Source organism: Peromyscus leucopus, chromosome X, assembly GCF_004664715.2.
Source record: "Peromyscus leucopus breed LL Stock chromosome X, UCI_PerLeu_2.1, whole genome shotgun sequence".
NCBI lineage: Eukaryota > Metazoa > Chordata > Mammalia > Rodentia > Cricetidae > Peromyscus > Peromyscus leucopus.
This window is the reverse complement of record NC_051083.1, coordinates 16,288,743-16,304,680: the sequence shown is the minus strand read 5'-3', so window position 1 is coordinate 16,304,680 and position 15,938 is coordinate 16,288,743. Positions and strand designations below refer to the sequence as shown.

The 15,938-nt window shown below is 48.4% G+C and overlaps 2 protein-coding genes across 6 annotated transcripts; one reads left to right on the top strand and one right to left on the bottom strand.

Annotated features, from left to right (window-relative positions):
* Positions 1–22: 22 nt before the first annotated feature.
* Pqbp1 (polyglutamine binding protein 1) lies at positions 23–4,520 on the bottom strand. 5 transcript variants are annotated; one of them, XM_028881376.2, is made up of 8 exons: positions 4,435–4,498; positions 3,871–3,886; positions 3,673–3,758; positions 1,479–1,590; positions 1,176–1,288; positions 810–1,094; positions 541–601; positions 23–381 (listed from the first exon to the last, which is right to left on the bottom strand). In XM_028881376.2, the coding sequence occupies exons 3-8, from the start codon at positions 3,737–3,739 to the stop codon at positions 225–227; spliced, it is 795 nt and encodes a 264-aa protein (XP_028737209.1). In that variant the 5' UTR covers positions 3,740–3,758; positions 3,871–3,886; positions 4,435–4,498; the 3' UTR covers positions 23–224. The 5 variants fall into 5 exon arrangements, with proteins under 5 accessions (XP_028737209.1, XP_037054799.1, XP_037054800.1 ...); XM_037198904.1 differs by having other exon boundaries at positions 541–604; positions 819–1,094; XM_037198905.1 differs by having other exon boundaries at positions 819–1,094.
* A 175-nt stretch (positions 4,521–4,695) lies between these two features.
* Timm17b (translocase of inner mitochondrial membrane 17B) lies at positions 4,696–11,979 on the top strand. The gene is made up of 6 exons (XM_028881377.1): positions 4,696–4,721; positions 6,473–6,572; positions 9,654–9,717; positions 11,186–11,314; positions 11,395–11,505; positions 11,602–11,979. The coding sequence occupies exons 1-6, from the start codon at positions 4,696–4,698 to the stop codon at positions 11,688–11,690; spliced, it is 519 nt and encodes a 172-aa protein (XP_028737210.1). The 3' UTR covers positions 11,691–11,979.
* The last annotated feature ends 3,959 nt before the right edge of the window (positions 11,980–15,938 follow it).

The window sequence follows — 15,938 nt, the reverse complement described above, 5'->3', positions numbered from 1 at the left end:
CCAGCCTGGGCTACAGAGCGAGACCCAGGACAGGTTCCAAAGCTACACAGCTAAACCCTGTCTCGGAAAACCAAAACAAAAAACAAAAAACCAATAAAGGGGCCGGGAGTATAGCTCATTGGTGAGATGATTGCTCAGCATGTGCAAAGCTCTGGGTCCTATCTCTAGAGCGGCAGGGATGAAAGACAGAAAGGCAAAGCGCCAAAGCTCCCAGGGACAAAGGTTCAGTCCTGCTGTTTGGTTCGGGAGGCCTCGGCGTTGGCGCGGAGCACGGCCCCTGGGGAAGGGTATGGGCGCTGCTGGAAGAGGGGCCCGGCTGCTGTCGTGTCTGCGCCCGTCTTGGCCTCATTCCTCTTGGGTAGTCCTGTTGACCATGTGCCCCTGGGGACAACAGAGAATTAGAGGAATCACAGGCAAAGGGTGTAGTGGGCACCCCCCACCTGCCCAAGGAAAGAATGGGAAGAAATACAAGAGGAGGCTACTGTTCACAGGTATAGCGACAATCATGAAATCAGAGGATTGGCAGGGGGGTTCACTTACCGGGGTGCATCTGAGTATGAGCTGGGGTCCATGGGGTCTAATTCTTCATCTTTCCGGCTCACTGCTATACAAATAAGTAGCTGGTCAAATTCTTCCCTTGAGGCCCAAGGAGCCCCTGATCATTGAGCCCCTCCACCCAGGAAGCAATGGTACCAGTGGCTACCATGGCCGACAGCACGCTTCTCCCGGAGCCCAGGTCTAGGCATGTGCTCCATTCTGTGCCCTGGTACCTCACTTGACTCATCCAAGTCCCAACCCGATCTGCTTACCCTTCTTACTCTTGGGGTAAGGAGCCAGCTCTTCTCTGCGATGGTGGCGCCGGTCTTTCCCATCTTCTCGCTCTGCCTTGTCATATCCCCGGTCCCGATCTCGGTCCCTGTCCCGATCTCTCTCTCTCTCCACTTTGTCATAGCTCCGCTCTCGATCCCGGTCAGACTTCTCATGGTTTCGTTCTGCCTTGTCATGGCTCCTTTCTGGCTTCTCATGACTTCGGTCTGGCTTCTCATGATTTCTGTCCAACTTCTCATGATTCCGCTCCAACTTGTCCTCAGCATCTATGGTAACAGAGAAGTCCTGAAAAGCCCCTCTCTGAGATTGCAAGAATCACTAAGACGCCCCTGCATTTGCCAACTCACCTGTATTACTGTTCCTGAGTTTCTTGGCAGATTTGGTCACGACAAAGTTGGGGTCATGTGGTGAGAGCCACGACACGAGGTCTGTCTCCACATTCCAGTAGTAAGGGAGTCCACTGTGGGCAGGGAGAGGGAAGGGACTTTCAGCACACATAGATGTCCCTTATACCAACTGTCTCCCCAACCTCTGCTTAGAGCTGCCCCATGGTTCCACATGCAGAGCTCTTCCTTATGGAGCCCACAATAAGGGATTAACACAGGAGGGAAAAGCCAGCCATCCCTCCTGCCTCATGGTGGTAGGCTCACCAAGAAGGGTCAAACACTTTGTACCAGCTCGGCGGCAGACCCTCTAACCGGGTGGCCTCATAGTCGACAGGATCATCGTCATAGTCCTCAGCAATAATCTCTTCCTCTGGCTCTGGAAGAACAAGGGAAGAGAAAAGTACTTTAAGAACCTGGGCATGGGGCTGGAGAGATGGCTCAGTGGTTAAGAGCACCAACTGCTTTTCCAGAGGTCCTGAGTTCAATTCCCAGCAACCACATGGTAGCTCACAACCATCTGTGATGAGATCTGGGTTTGAAAAGCACTGTGTGTGTGTGTGTTTGCCTAAAAGTAATGGCTCATCTATTCACCTTCTGAACTGTGATAGGTATAGCAAACAGTGCTCTGAATCTACTTCTAAGGGCTGACATATAGTAAGCCTGCAGCAAGATGTCTGGCAATTAGCAGGCCCATAATAGGTTCCAGCTGTGAGTATAACAACATGCCATGCTGAGTGGTGGTGGCATATGCCTTTAATTGCAGCGCTCAGGAGGCAGAGGCAGGAGGATCTCTATGAGCTATGTCCACTTCCAGGACAGCCAAGGCTACACACAGAGAAACCCTGTCTTGAAAAACCAAAATAAAATAAAATAAAATGCACATGCCAGCCCAGTGACACCAAAAGAGGTGTCAGGTATGATCATCCATATTGCTATTGCTAATATAAACTATCAGCAGTGGGCTCAGTACTCAAAAGACTTAAAAGAAACACTAATGATGTGGGGTTTGCCTGAAACCCTGGATTCATACCCTAGCACCACCAATATTATCATGCACTTTCCGGGTCCTAACACACCATATAGGTTAAAACTCATGCTAGAGCCGGGCGGTGGTGGTGCACGCCTTTAATCCCAGCACTCAGGAGGCAGAGCCAGGTGGATCTCTGTGAGTTCAAGGCCAGCCTGGTCTATAGAGTGAGATCCAGGACAGGCTCCAAAACTGCACAGAGAAACACACACAAAATCACAGAAACAAAAAACCTCATGCCAGATTTTATTATTATTGGCAATAATGTGTAATTAGCATCTAGTAATACAGTAAACCTAATTGATGGATGATCATTTTAGTCTATTAGCATAACATATGTGCCAGGTACTTGGCCCCAAATAAATGTTAATAGGTTATAATGCCCATTACCACTTACATCTGCTGAGTTTAACCATAAAACATCAATACCCTGCCACTGTATTTGAAACATAGACTGCAGGATATATGATTCTTATTACATAAATACTGGCTTAGTGTGGTGGTGCACACCTTTAAACCCAGCATTAGGGAAGCAGAAACAGGCAGATCTCTGTGAATTCAAGGCCAGCCTGATCTACATAATGAGTTCCAGGCCTGCCAGGAATAGAGTGAGACCATGTCTCAAGTATTAATTAATTAATGACCAAGTAGTTACCCCCTGGCCTGGAATTCACTATGTAAACCAGGCTGTCATCTGGAATCCTTTTGCCTGTCTCTGCAGTACTGGGATTAGAGATGCATGCCATTATGTCTAGCTTTTTTTTTTCCAAGACAGGGTTTCTCTGTGTAGCCCTGGCTGTCCTGGAACTCACTCTGTAGACCAGGCTGGCCTCGAACTCACAGAGATCTGCCTGCCTCTGCCTCCCTAGTGCTGGGTTTTAAAGGATTATGACACCACCACCAAGCCTGTTTAGCTTTATTTTTTGAAGACTGGGTCTCACCAAGTTGCCATGGCTGGCCTTGATCTCCTGGGCTCAAGCCATCTTCATATCTCAGCCTCCTAAGTAGCTGAGACTATTGGTACATGGCACCTTGCCCATTTGATTCATAAATTAAATTAATTCACATAGTACTTACCAGGCAGTAGTAATGGATATCAGGAAATTATATTGACATTGAGATGCCTGCCAGGCCATGCAAGATATCGAGTATCAACAATAAAGCCTGTCAAGGAGATGTACCTCAATAGTTGAGCACATTCAAGAGCTTGGGTTTGATCCCAGCAACGCAAGGGGGGAAAAGGTGTGTGGTATGGGGCTGAGGATGATGATAGAGCGCCTCCTAGGCATGCACCTCCTTTCGATGCGCGGGGGGGGGGGGGGGGGGGAGGGAGCAGGCGGGGGGGGGAGGCGGGGGGGGGTAAAGAACAGAATAACAGACATCTGTTAACACTGCACATGGTAGACGATCATCTGTTTTTAGCTTTCTCACCAGGCTCCAGATGTTTGAGGATGCCCCTCTTTGCCAGGCGGCTCTGCAGCGCCACAGGGAGCGGCATCGTGGGTTGCTGACCAGTCCTAGGAATCAACCGACAGTATGAAGGGCAGATCCGATAAACATTTCAGTCAGGATATCGAGTAACCAACCATGCACCACACTACAGCGTGGGCTCATTTGACCCCGACCTACCTAAGTGCACCAGTAGCTGGAAGGACAGAACAAAAATGAGTGCTAAAAGATGAAAGCGAACCGGGTGGCGGTGGCGCACGCCTTTATTCCGAGCACTCGGGAGGCAGAGCCAGGCGGATTTCTGTGAGTTCCAGGCAGATCTACAGTGCGAGATTCAGGACAGGCACCAAAGCTACACAGAGAAACCCTATCTTGAAAATCAAAAGAAAAAAAAAAGATGAAGGCGATACGTGACAGAATGGTCGGGGCTACTACCACCATAACTCACTGACGGGGGCACCGGGGACCGGATACACAGAAGACCAAGTTCCTCTCCAGGCCAAGGCTCCACCAATCACCAGAGGAATCAAGTGTATCACACCCGCAACCCAGAAATGGGATCACCCAACGTTCATGTAAGTCAGCACAGTGGGAGGAACCAAGGCGCTGGGATAGGGGTATCCAGATGCCAACACCCTCTGAGGCTTTCAAAGAAAGCCTCCATCCCGGCGTTCCCAGCAGAGCTATACAGACGATCGATGTCTGTCACCCTGGCCCCCTCTCCCTCTTTGTCACTATGCTTACCAATCTCGATGGGATCTTCTTTTAAAACACAAAACGCTCCCCACACGCCCCAGACGCAGTTAACTGGTCGACTCCAGGGCTTGAAGTGAACGGATGTGGCCAGCCCGGCTAGCCAATAAGAACGCGCCTCTGGCCTTACGTAGGCAAGGAAAACCAATTGTTTCCTTGGCCTGCGTACGACGCCCCCGCGCTTGTGGGCGTTCCCGAGGGGGGGAGTGGCTCGCCCGTGCGACTGACTGCTCCAGGCCAGACGCTGGCGCCATGGAGGAGTACGCTCGCGAACCTTGGTACGGCCATGGGCACAGGCTTCGGGACAGTCCCTGCGACGCCCAGGCCAGCGACGGGAGGCGGGCGGGGAAGGCATGGCTACATTGCCAAGTCCCTGACGCGGGAGGCTTAGAAACTTCTCTGCCTCAGCACGTCCTCCATGGCTCCTCCCACTCGGACTTCGTTAAAAAGCGCCACAGTGGAGTTGTCCCTGGAGGTGCGCTGTGGGACGATCCACCCCACTGTTCCCCTGATTGTTCTCCCAGACCCCTTTTGTGAGCCAAGAGAGAAACGCTGGGCAGATCCATTCTTGCAGCGGGGGAGCAGAGGCGTGGAGCCAAAACCCACAGGGTTTCCTCGCGTGCCTTTCCCCAGACTGGTGTTGGACTCCGGATAGGGCATGTATGAACTCACTGTGGGCTGAGAGGTGGGGGCCCGAGCTTCCTCACGGTCTTTTGGTTTTTCCGTTTTAGATTTTTAAAATGACACTGTACAGGGCTTCCTTGGACATGCTTTTTTCCCCCCTTTGGTCAGAGAACAGAGTGTCACCCTGTTCTGCTTTACTTAATGCTAGCTAGTTAACACTGTTAAAACCTGCCAACTCTTTGTACCGGTGAATCCGTTTGATTTTTTTTTTTTTTCTGTTATTGTTTTTTTCGAGACAGGGTTTCTCTGTGTAGTTTTGGTGCCTGTCCTGGGTCTGGCTCTGTAGACCAGGCTGGCCTCGAACTCACAGAGATCCGCCTGCCTCTGCCTACCGAGTGCTGGGATTAAAGGCGTGCGCCACCGACGCCTGGCCCGTTTGATTTTTGATAGCATCAAAACAGTTTGATTGATGCTTGGTTGTAATCGAGAGTACTATTTTGCCAGTAATAAGCCCAGCATTTGGAAGGCTATGTAGTGAGACACGTCCCCTACTCTCAAAAAGAAAAGAAAAAAAAGTACTACTTTCCCACTTTTGCGCCACAGGTAGATTTACAGATGTTTTGGGTATTGTTTATTTATTTGTTTTGAGACAGAATCTTACTATATAGCCCTGGCTAGCCTGGAACCCTGAGTGAACTAGACTGACCTCACACAGATCCACCTGCCTCTGCCTCTGGGGCATAAATTCTTTCTCTCTCCTCTCTCTCTCTCTCTCTCTCTCTCTCTCTCTCTCTCTCTCTCTCTCTCTCTCTTCTCTCTCTCTCTCTCTCTCCTCTCTCTCCTCTCTCTCTCTCTCTCTCTCTCTCCCTCTCTCCTCTCCTCTCTCTCTCTCTCTCTCTCTCTCTCTCTCTATATATATATATATATATATATATATATATATATATATATATATATATATATACACACACACACACACACACAGGGTTTCTCTTGTGTATCCCAGGCTGTCCTGGAACTCGCTTTGTAGACCAGGCTGGCCTTGAACTCAGATCTGTCAGTTTCTGCCTCCCAAGTGCTAGGATAAAAAGTATGCACCGCCACTGCCTGGCTACACAAACTTTCTTTTTGGGTCAGAATCTCCATTTATAGCCCAGGTTGGACTCCAGCTGGTGATTCTCCTGCCTCTGCTTCCCAAGTATTGTGATTATAGATATGTAGGACCATGCCTGGCTTTCCTTTCTGGCTTTATGGATTTATAAAAACTGTCAGAACTAATTTGTTATTATCTTAGATGTTTCTTTTCAGTCATGAACTTCCCATTTTGGTGCTCCAAGTTCCAAAGAGTCCCAGCCTGGCAGGGCAGCGTCTCACATTAACCCAATCTTTTCCTTCCTGCTTGCAGCCCATGGCGAATTGTGGACGATTGCGGTGGAGCCTTCACTATGGGTGTCATTGGTGGTGGAGTCTTCCAGGCTATCAAGGGCTTTCGCAATGCCCCTGTTGTGAGTTGAGCCTTCCCCGCTGGTGTGGGAGTCTGCAGTCTTGATGCACTGAACACACTCATTTTATTGCTTGTTCATCTACGGCATGCTGGGCCTATGCCCTGGATCTATGATTTGAGGGACTCTGTTCTTCAACTGTCTAGCTGGAGCTCTGTGGAAATGCTCTGCTGTCAGAAACAGTCTTAGGGGCTAGGAGTATTATATAGGTGGGTTTTTTTTTTGTTGGGACCACAGTCAGCTCTGTTCTATCAGCCACTTCCCAAATAACTACTTGGAGACTTATTAATTATAAATGTTTGGCCAATAGCTCAGGCTTGTTACTAACTAGCTCTTACAACTTAAATTAACCCACTTTTATTAATCTATGTACTGCCCTGCGGCTCTGGGCTTTTACCTCTCCTTTATGTCCTACTTCCTTTTTGTCTGGCTTATGATTCCTCTGACTCTGCCCTCCTTCTTCCCAGCATTCTCTATGCCCCCAAAATCCTACCTAGCCATCAGCCAATCAGCTTTTTATTAACAATGAGAACAATACATATTTACAGTATACAAAGATCGTTCCACAACAAGTATATAGATAGAGTAGTTGGTTAAGCAAGACAGAGAGGTCCTTAGTCTATTCCTCAACATCAAAAGGAAAAGAAAAAGGTTAGCATCAAATCTTAAATGTGTATGCAACATCGGTTTTACCTCAAAACAGACTCTGGGTTAAAAGCCTCTATGTAGAATAAGAACAGCCTTTAAATTAAATGGGGGCACTTTTAATATATTTCTGCCTCATCCTCTGAGGCCACCTACCCTTGGCGATCTCATTAGATGTCACTGGTTTAAAAGCAGTTATGGGGAGGGGCTGGAGATAATGCTCAGTGGATAAGAATACTTGTCTTTGCAAGCAAAGGATCTGAGTTTGATTCCCCAACATCTGTGTAAAAAGCCAGGCATGAGCCTGGTGGTGGTGGCACACACCTTTAATCCTAGCGCTCGGGAGGCAGAGCCAGGTGGATCTCTGTGAGTTCGAGGCCAGCCTGGCTACAGAGCGAGATCCAGGACAGGCACCAAAACGACACAGAGAAACCCTGTCTTGAAAAACCAAAAAAAAAACCAAAAAACCAAAAGCCAGGCATGCATGGATGCCTGTGCCTAGATCCCCAGCATTGGAGGAGGCGGGGCACAAGACAGGCATATCCCAAGAGCTTGCTGGCCAGTCAGCCTAGCTAGAAGTGGAGCTTCTGGTTCAGTGAGACAAAAAGCAATAGAAGAAACCCCCTAATGTTCTGCTATGACCTCCACATGTTCACACACCTGCACATTCATTTGTGTATACCACACAGACACACACATCTTTGGTTTGGTTTGGTTTGAGACAGGGTTTCTCTATGTAACCCTGGCTGTCCTGGATCTTGCTCTGTAGACCAAGCTGGCTTCAAACTCATAGGGATCCACCTGCCTCTGCTTCTCTAAATGCTGGGATTAAATGTGTGCTCCACCATCACCAGGAGTAACTTTGTTATTTTTAATTTTTGCAAAGCCTCATACCTAAAAGATTGCCTTGAACTGGGGCTAGAGAGATGGCTCAGAGGTCAAGAGCACTGGCTGCTCCTCCAGAGGTCCTGAGTTCAATTCCCAGCACCCACACGGTGGCTCACAACCATCTGTAAGGAGATCTGGTGCTCTCTTCTGGTGTGCAGGCAAACATGCAGACAGAACACTATACATAATAAATAAATACATCTTAGAAAAAAAGATTGCCTTGAACCTCGGAGACAACTGGGCTTAGACTTGTGAGTGTCACTATAAGACTATAGAGACCCTTAAAGATGGGCAGGATGCCTGTTCCTCTATGAAGTGGATACGAGCCTTTGGGGATATATTAGTTACTTCTATGTTGTTGTGATAAAACCCACGATGAAGGCAATTATAGAAGAAAGAGTTTACATGGGCTTAGAGTTCCAGAGGGATCAGAGTCAATCATGATGGGGAGGCGTGGCAACAAGGAGCGTGGCTGCCAGAGCAGGAAGCTGAGAGCTCACATCCTCGGCAGCAAGCATGAAACAGAGAGGATGAACTGAAAATAGGTGAGGCTTTAAGACAGTGCTCTCAGCCATCTGAATGCTGGGACTCTAAATCAGTTCCTCATGTCATGCTCCCCAACCATACAATTATTTTCAGTGCTACTTCAGAACTTTCACTCTGCTAGTTATGAATCGTATTGAAAATAACTGTTTTCTGATGGTCTTAGGCAACCCCCAGGTTGAGAGCTATTGTTCTATAGTACATTTTGCTGTCTGAAGCTCTCTTGCTTATTTCCTTAGGATCTGTCTCTGCCACTACTGTGTGCACTCACTCTGGGAGGGCAGGGCCCCTCCCCATAACTGCTTTTAAACCAGTGACATCTAATGAGATCGCCAAGGGTAGGGGGCCTCAGAGGATGAGGCAGAACTATATTAAAAGCGCCCCCATTTAATTTAAAGGCTGTTCTCTCTGTCAAACTCCTGTCCTTATTCCATGTAGAGGCTTTTAACCCAGCGTCTGTTTTGAGGTAAAACCTACATTTCTTTTGTTTGTTTGTTTTTTCAAGACATAGTTTCTCTGTGTAGCCCTGACTGTCCTGGAACTCACTCTGTAGACCAGGCTGGCCTTGAACTCACAGAGATCCGCCTGACTCTGCCTCCCGAGTGCTGGGATTAAAGGCGTGCGCCACCACCGCCCGGCAAAACCTCCGTTTTTTTGATGTGCCCTTACATATCGAATGAAGCCTGGCACACCAGACCTGCTCATGTGTATTGAATGAACGAGTGAACAGATTAATACAACTTAGCAACCGCACTCTGAAAACATCTTGGCTGGACTCACTCCCCGGTCTCCTGGTTCTCTGGTTGCCGCTATGCTTCTGCCAGCCTTCCCATGCCCTCCTCTCTCTTTGATGCAGCGCTCGTAGTCAAAGAACCTCGGGCCTTGCTCAGTCGAGGCAAGGGCTCTATCACTGAGCACCCCAGCACCCACCCCTTCGTATATAGGCTAGAAACCTTGCCTTGCCAGAGGTCTTGCCCCTACCCTGATTCTTCTGCTTGCTTTCTCCAGGGAATTCGACACCGCTTCAGAGGTAGTGCCAATGCTGTGAGGATTCGAGCACCCCAGATTGGAGGTGAGGAGCCTGGGGGAACTTAAAGACATGGTAGCAACATTGAAGGTAGCTGATTCTTTGAGGCTAAACTAGAAGTTAGAGATCCAAATTCTAACCCAAAGGCTGACTAGAACTTCTGGGGTGGTGACATTTCCCAGCAGTTTAATATGAAAGGGTGAGTATTCTGTAGTTTGTTTTTGAGACCGGGTCTCTCTACATAGCCCAGGCTGGCCTTGAACTCAACACCTGCCTCTGCCTCCCAAGTGCCGGGATTAAAGGCTTCTACTGCCAAGCCTAGGGTATTCTGCAGTTGAAATCTAGGTCCTGGCTCTTCCCTGTTCGCTGACCTTATGCTAGTAGCATACTTCCTCCAAACCTCATCTGATAAAGATAGCAGTGACTATCCAATAGGTAGTTTTGGTTTTTGCCTTTTCGAGACAGGGTTTCTCTGTGTAGCTTTGGTGCCTGTTCTGGATCTCACTCTGTAGACCAGGCTGGCCTTGAACTCAAAAAGATCCGCCTGCCTCTGCCTCCCGAGTGCTGGGATTAAAGGCGTGTGCCACCCCGGCCAGCGTTCTCCTGCATTTTTACTGTTTCATGTCACATGAGATCAGCTGTGGAATTTTCTGTTACTGCTATCATGACCATGCTCAAAAAGTTGTAGGTTTTGAAGCATTTTGGATTTCTAGATTGTGAATGTGGTGTTTAAAGGGTGGAAGTTGGGGCTGGAGAGATGGCTCAGTGGTTAGGAGCACTGGCTGCTCTTCCCAGAGGACCCAGGTTCAATTCCCAGCACCCACATGGCAGCTCACAACTGTCTATAACCCCTTTTCCCAGGTATTCAACACTCTCACACAGACATACATTCAGGCAAAACACCAATGTACATAAAATACAAATAAATAAATTTAAATTAAAATAAATAAAAGTAAAGGGTGGAAATTGCTTCATTGAAAGCTGTGTGAAATGTTAATCTACTTGTATTCATTTGCCAACTAAAAGTGAAAGATTTTGATGATAACTACAGACCTGATTAAATGGGGGGACTCTTCACAGTGGGAAAGATGGAGTGTTCCGTAGGGGTCTCTACCTGTCTCCATGTCTGGACTTTGTTCCCTTTTGTATTTGGTGCTGAGGCGGAACCCATGGCTTTCTACAGACTCTGTGACTCCCCCAACCCGCTGTTTTTGAGACAGCCCTTCACTCTGGGGGTGTCTAATTCTTTGCAGTCCTCCTGCCTTTTTGAGGCTCCCAGGTGCTGGGACTCTACCAGTCATGGTTGGGTGGGGGGCCGGGGCGTGTGTTTGTGGGTGTGTGTATATATTTTGCTGGGAATCACCATAGGCAAGCACTCTCCCTCTGAGCCACATCTTTAGTCCAGCAGCCCCTTTCTTGACCAGTCCTCAGACCTTGGAAGTTCCCAGACATTGAGATCTACGGAGTCTCCGAATTCCTGGGCCTCACTGACGAGGACTCTCTCCCCCTACAGGTAGCTTTGCAGTGTGGGGAGGCCTGTTTTCCACCATTGACTGTGGCCTTGTGCGGCTGCGGGGCAAGGAAGACCCCTGGAACTCCATCACCAGCGGAGCCTTGACTGGGGCAGTACTGGCTGCGCGCAGTGAGTGCCTCCACCCCCAATCCCACTCCCTCCCCTGGTCTGCCTGCCCTTCCTCAGCTCTGTCTCTTTCTGCCTCCCAGGTGGTCCGCTGGCGATGGTGGGCTCTGCCATGATGGGGGGCATCCTGTTGGCCCTCATCGAGGGTGTTGGCATCCTCCTCACTCGGTATACTGCCCAGCAGTTCCGCAATGGTGAGGACCTGGTGGGCAGTGGGCAGGGAGAGTCAGGAAGCGCTGTCAGCCTTCTCCGCTCTTCCTCGCCTCATTACCTCGTTCTCCCTTCTCCAGCACCCCCATTCTTGGAGGACCCCAGCCAGCTAACCCCTAAAGAGGGAGCTCCGGCCCCAGGTTATCCCAACTACCAGCAGTACCACTGAGGACGCCGCTGCCTGCCCCTGCCGCCGTGGGAGCTGCTCCTCAGTCCCCTCCTGGATGATCTACCTCCAAGGGAGGACTGCCTCCTACATAGCCCTGAGACCCTCCAGAGAGGGCCTCTGTTCGACTCCCTTGTTCTGTGGTAGGGGTGGGGATACCCCAGCAGCCTTGTCACCTGGGTCCCCTTTTTTTGTCTCTCAGGGCATCCCAGCCTCACACATGTAACAGTCTCTCATCCCAGATCTTCCGTGTGGCCCCCTGAAGAACGTTTAAAGCCAGTTTTGAAATGTCTGTGTATGCACTGCTTAGTCATCCGGAGGCCCTCTCCTCAGGCGAAGCGGCTTGGAAGGCCAGGACTTGGTTTTCCGCGGTGAATAGGTTCTAGTAAGGATTTTTTACAGGGTGGTGGGGGAAAGAACCAAGATCTCACTATGTTGTCCAGGCTGGACTTGAACTTGTGTGACGCTCCCACACCCAGCCTCTAGTGCAGGGTTACAGAATGAATGAGCAAGGGAGGTAAGATTCACAAAGATATGAATTAGGCACACGAATAAGCATGGTTAGGGGCCAAGTGATACACCTAGCAAACAAGAGCAGGCTTGGGGAAGAAGATCAAGGATTGTTGGGTATGTATGTAGGCCATGCATACATACTCGTAACTCCTAACCCCCTTTGTACAAGCTCCCCTTATAGAGACTGGGAAACTAGCCTTAAAAAGGCTTTTCTGAATACCAGTCATTCTATTTTTTAAAATTTCATTTAAAAAAAAAATCCAGCCAGGTGATGGTGGTGCACGCCTTTAATCCCAGCACTTCAGAGGCAGAGGAGGCAGGTAGATCTCTGAGTTCAAGGCCAGCCAGGACTACACAGAGAAACCCTGTCTCAAAAACAAAACAAAACAAAAACCAAACAAACAAAAAAGAAATCCATGCAGCTTTATACCAGCTCTGGCCGTCTGGGATGGAGGTCCAGGCATCAGGGAGACTACTTTCTCAAAAAAAGGTGCTCTGTGTTAGTCTCCTGTCGTTTCTTTTTTTCTTTTTTTCTTTTTTTTTCTTTTTTTTTTTTTGTTTTTGAGACAGGGTTTCTCTGTGTAGCTTTGCGCCTTTCCTCGAACTCACTTGGTAGCCCAGGCTGGCCTCGAACTCACAGAGATCCGCCTGCCTCTGCCTCCCGAGTGCTGGGATTAAAGGCGTGTGCCACCAACGCCCGGCCTGTCAGTTTCTTATGCTTGGTGGTGTCTGCATCTTTCACATTTGCTGGCTTTCGTTACTGTTCTTAATTACATCTTAAACTGTTTATTTAAATGTTTTCATACAATACATTTGGGGAGTATTTTTCCCCTTCTCCAACACTTCCAGATCTTCCCCACCTCCCTATCTATTTAACTATGTTCTTTTGGTTTTTGAGACAGGGTCTCACTATGTAGACCTGGCTGTCCTGGAGTTTGCTCTGTAGACCAGGCTGGCCTCGAACTCACAGATCTGCCTGTCCTCTGCCTCCAGAGTTCTGGGTTAAAGGCCTGTGCTTCTACACCTGGCTTGCTGTTTGTTTTTCAAGACAGGGACTCAGGTAGCCCAGGCTAGCCTCCAACTTGCTATGTAACAGTGGCTTGTCCTGTAAACTGATCCTCCTGCCTCAGCTTCCTAAGTGCTGTGGTCACAGGTGTATGCTACCACACCGGTTCTGGTTTGTTTTAGACAGGTTCTTGTTAGTGTAGTCTAGATTCACCTTGAACTCCTAATCCTTCTACCTCCCAAGTGCTGGAATTACAGATTTTTTGAAAGACTAATTTATTGGGGGGGTGGGGTACATATGCCATAGTGTACGTACGTACAGGTCAGAGGACAGCTTTCCAGGGTTGGGTCTCCTTTCACCATGTTGGTTTCCAGGATCAAATTCGGGTAGTCAGGCTCTGTGGCAACTCAGTTGTTAGTTTTTTAAAGGTGACCACAATATATACAGAAATGAGTCTCATTTGGGGAGAGGAGAGGTATGGGAAGGATTATCCTGGATGGACATCTCCCAAGCTCGGTCATTCTGTGCAAACCTCTTAAGTGGATGGGATAAACATTGTCTCTACTGGGGTCCAAATGCCTTATGGAGGCACAGAAAATTCCAGAGAACTGCGTTTGTTTCCCGCTGAGACTACTACAGTGGAAATGGGTTCGTGGATGATATATAAATACTACAGGTCACTACAAGGAGACGGAAACATCCTTCCACATAAAACTGGTGCACCTGGAGACAAAGGTGCAGGCCTTCCTTAGGGTCTCTCAAAGTCCCAACAAGAGCGAGCCTGGTGGCCCTCAGTAATGGTCCCACTTGAACAACTCAGTGCCTAGCAATGCATGCTCACTCTATCAACTGCCCTGGGAACGATGGGTTGGGGTTTGCATAGCACCCAATTAGAACCCAGCCATGCAGCCTTTGTGAGCTGGGAACTCCAGCTGCAGTGCGCTCTCTCTCTCTCTCTCTCTCTCTCTCTCTCTCTCTCTCTCTCTCTCTCTCTCTCTCTCTCACACACACACACACACACACACACACACACACACACACACACACACACACACACACACACACCCTCTAGCCATTGAGGAACAAACTCCCCAGTGCAGATCTAAGCTTGCCACCTGCTGGGGTTTCACAAGCTGAATTCCACTACTGAATTCCCCTGAGAGGTGGGGTCCATACCCCACCCCCTTCCCATCTTTCTGTGCTCCCTAAGACTGCTATAGACTCTCACTGAGTATCTGGGCATTGTTACAGCAGGCCCCTTACTAATTGCCTGGCTCTTACTAGCCTGCAGACTTGATCTGGACCGACCTCAAGCCTTGCCCCTCACCCTGTAAGTATCAGCCCTCTGGGAAACATCCATGCTCCAGGAGGTGCACCTTCTCTAACCCTAGGATCCAGTTCCCAGTTTTCACCACCAGGGTGCAGCTCTTTCTTTGCAGCTTGGAAGTGGTTCTCTCAGCTCGCTCTGCTGGATGCGTGCCTTAACTGCACTTGGCGACCTTCGACTCTGTCTTCCTGGCCCAGCGAGGACATTGCCTGGTTTCTGTGCAAAAGAGCTTGGCAGGAGGGGTTACTCTACAAAAGAATTTTGTGCTGCTACAGTCTTAAGTTTGAAATGAAGAAAAAGATGGATGAAAAGAGAAAGACATAGGAGAGAAACTAAAACAAGCCTCAGGTGAGAAGTGTGAGGTAGCTTAGGACCCTAGGGTGATGGGGGTGTGTGCAGAGACCCAGGAAAGGCAGGAGATAGACACAGAGTAAAGAGAGACATTACAAAATAGGAGAAAATCCTTATGGTTACCCCACAGATGATTGATAGCCAGAATATACAAAAAACTAAAGAAGAATTAAGGGCTGGAGAGATGGCTCAGTGGTTAAGAGCACTGCCTGCTCTTCCAGAGGACCTGGGTTCAATTCCCAGCAACCACATGGCAGCTCACAACTGTCTGGAACTCCTGTTCCAGGGGATCTGACACCCTCACACAGACATACATGCAGGTAAACACCAATGTATATAAAATAAAAATAAATTATTTTTAAAAATCAAGCCCCCAAAGAATAAATAATACAATCAGTAAATGGCAAATGAACTAGGCAGAAACGTCTTAAAAGAAGCACAAATGACTAATAATTGTGAAAAGTTCAACATCTTGGCAAGCTGATGGTCTTTTATGTACTCTGGAGCCAGAGGCAGTTAGATCTCTGTGAGTTTGAGACAAGCCTGGTACGTAATGAGGTCTATACATAATGAGAGTCTGTCTGAACAAAATGGGGGGGAAAAGTACAACATCCTTAGCTATCAGGGAAAAGCAAATCAAAATGACATTGAGAGTCCATCTTTCTGAAATACAAATTGCTGTCATCAGATGGTAAGGGTACAGAGAATGAGAGAGGCTTTCTACAGTATTGGTGGGAATGTAATGGAAATCAGTAGAAAGTTTTCTCAAAACAACTACCACCACCACACCATCTAACTAAAAATAGACCTACCATACGACCCAGCTCTACTATTCCTGGGTATATTGCTAAAGGAACCAACATACCACAAAGATACCTGCACATCCATATATGTTGCTGCACTAGTCACAGTAAGCCGGTAGGGAATCTGCTTAGATGCCTGTCAGTAGGAGAGGAAAAAAAAATGTGATATGTGTGAGTGTATATATAAAAATGCAAATGGAGTAGTATTCATCTGTAAATGAAACTATGTGCCTTGCAGGAAAATGGATGGG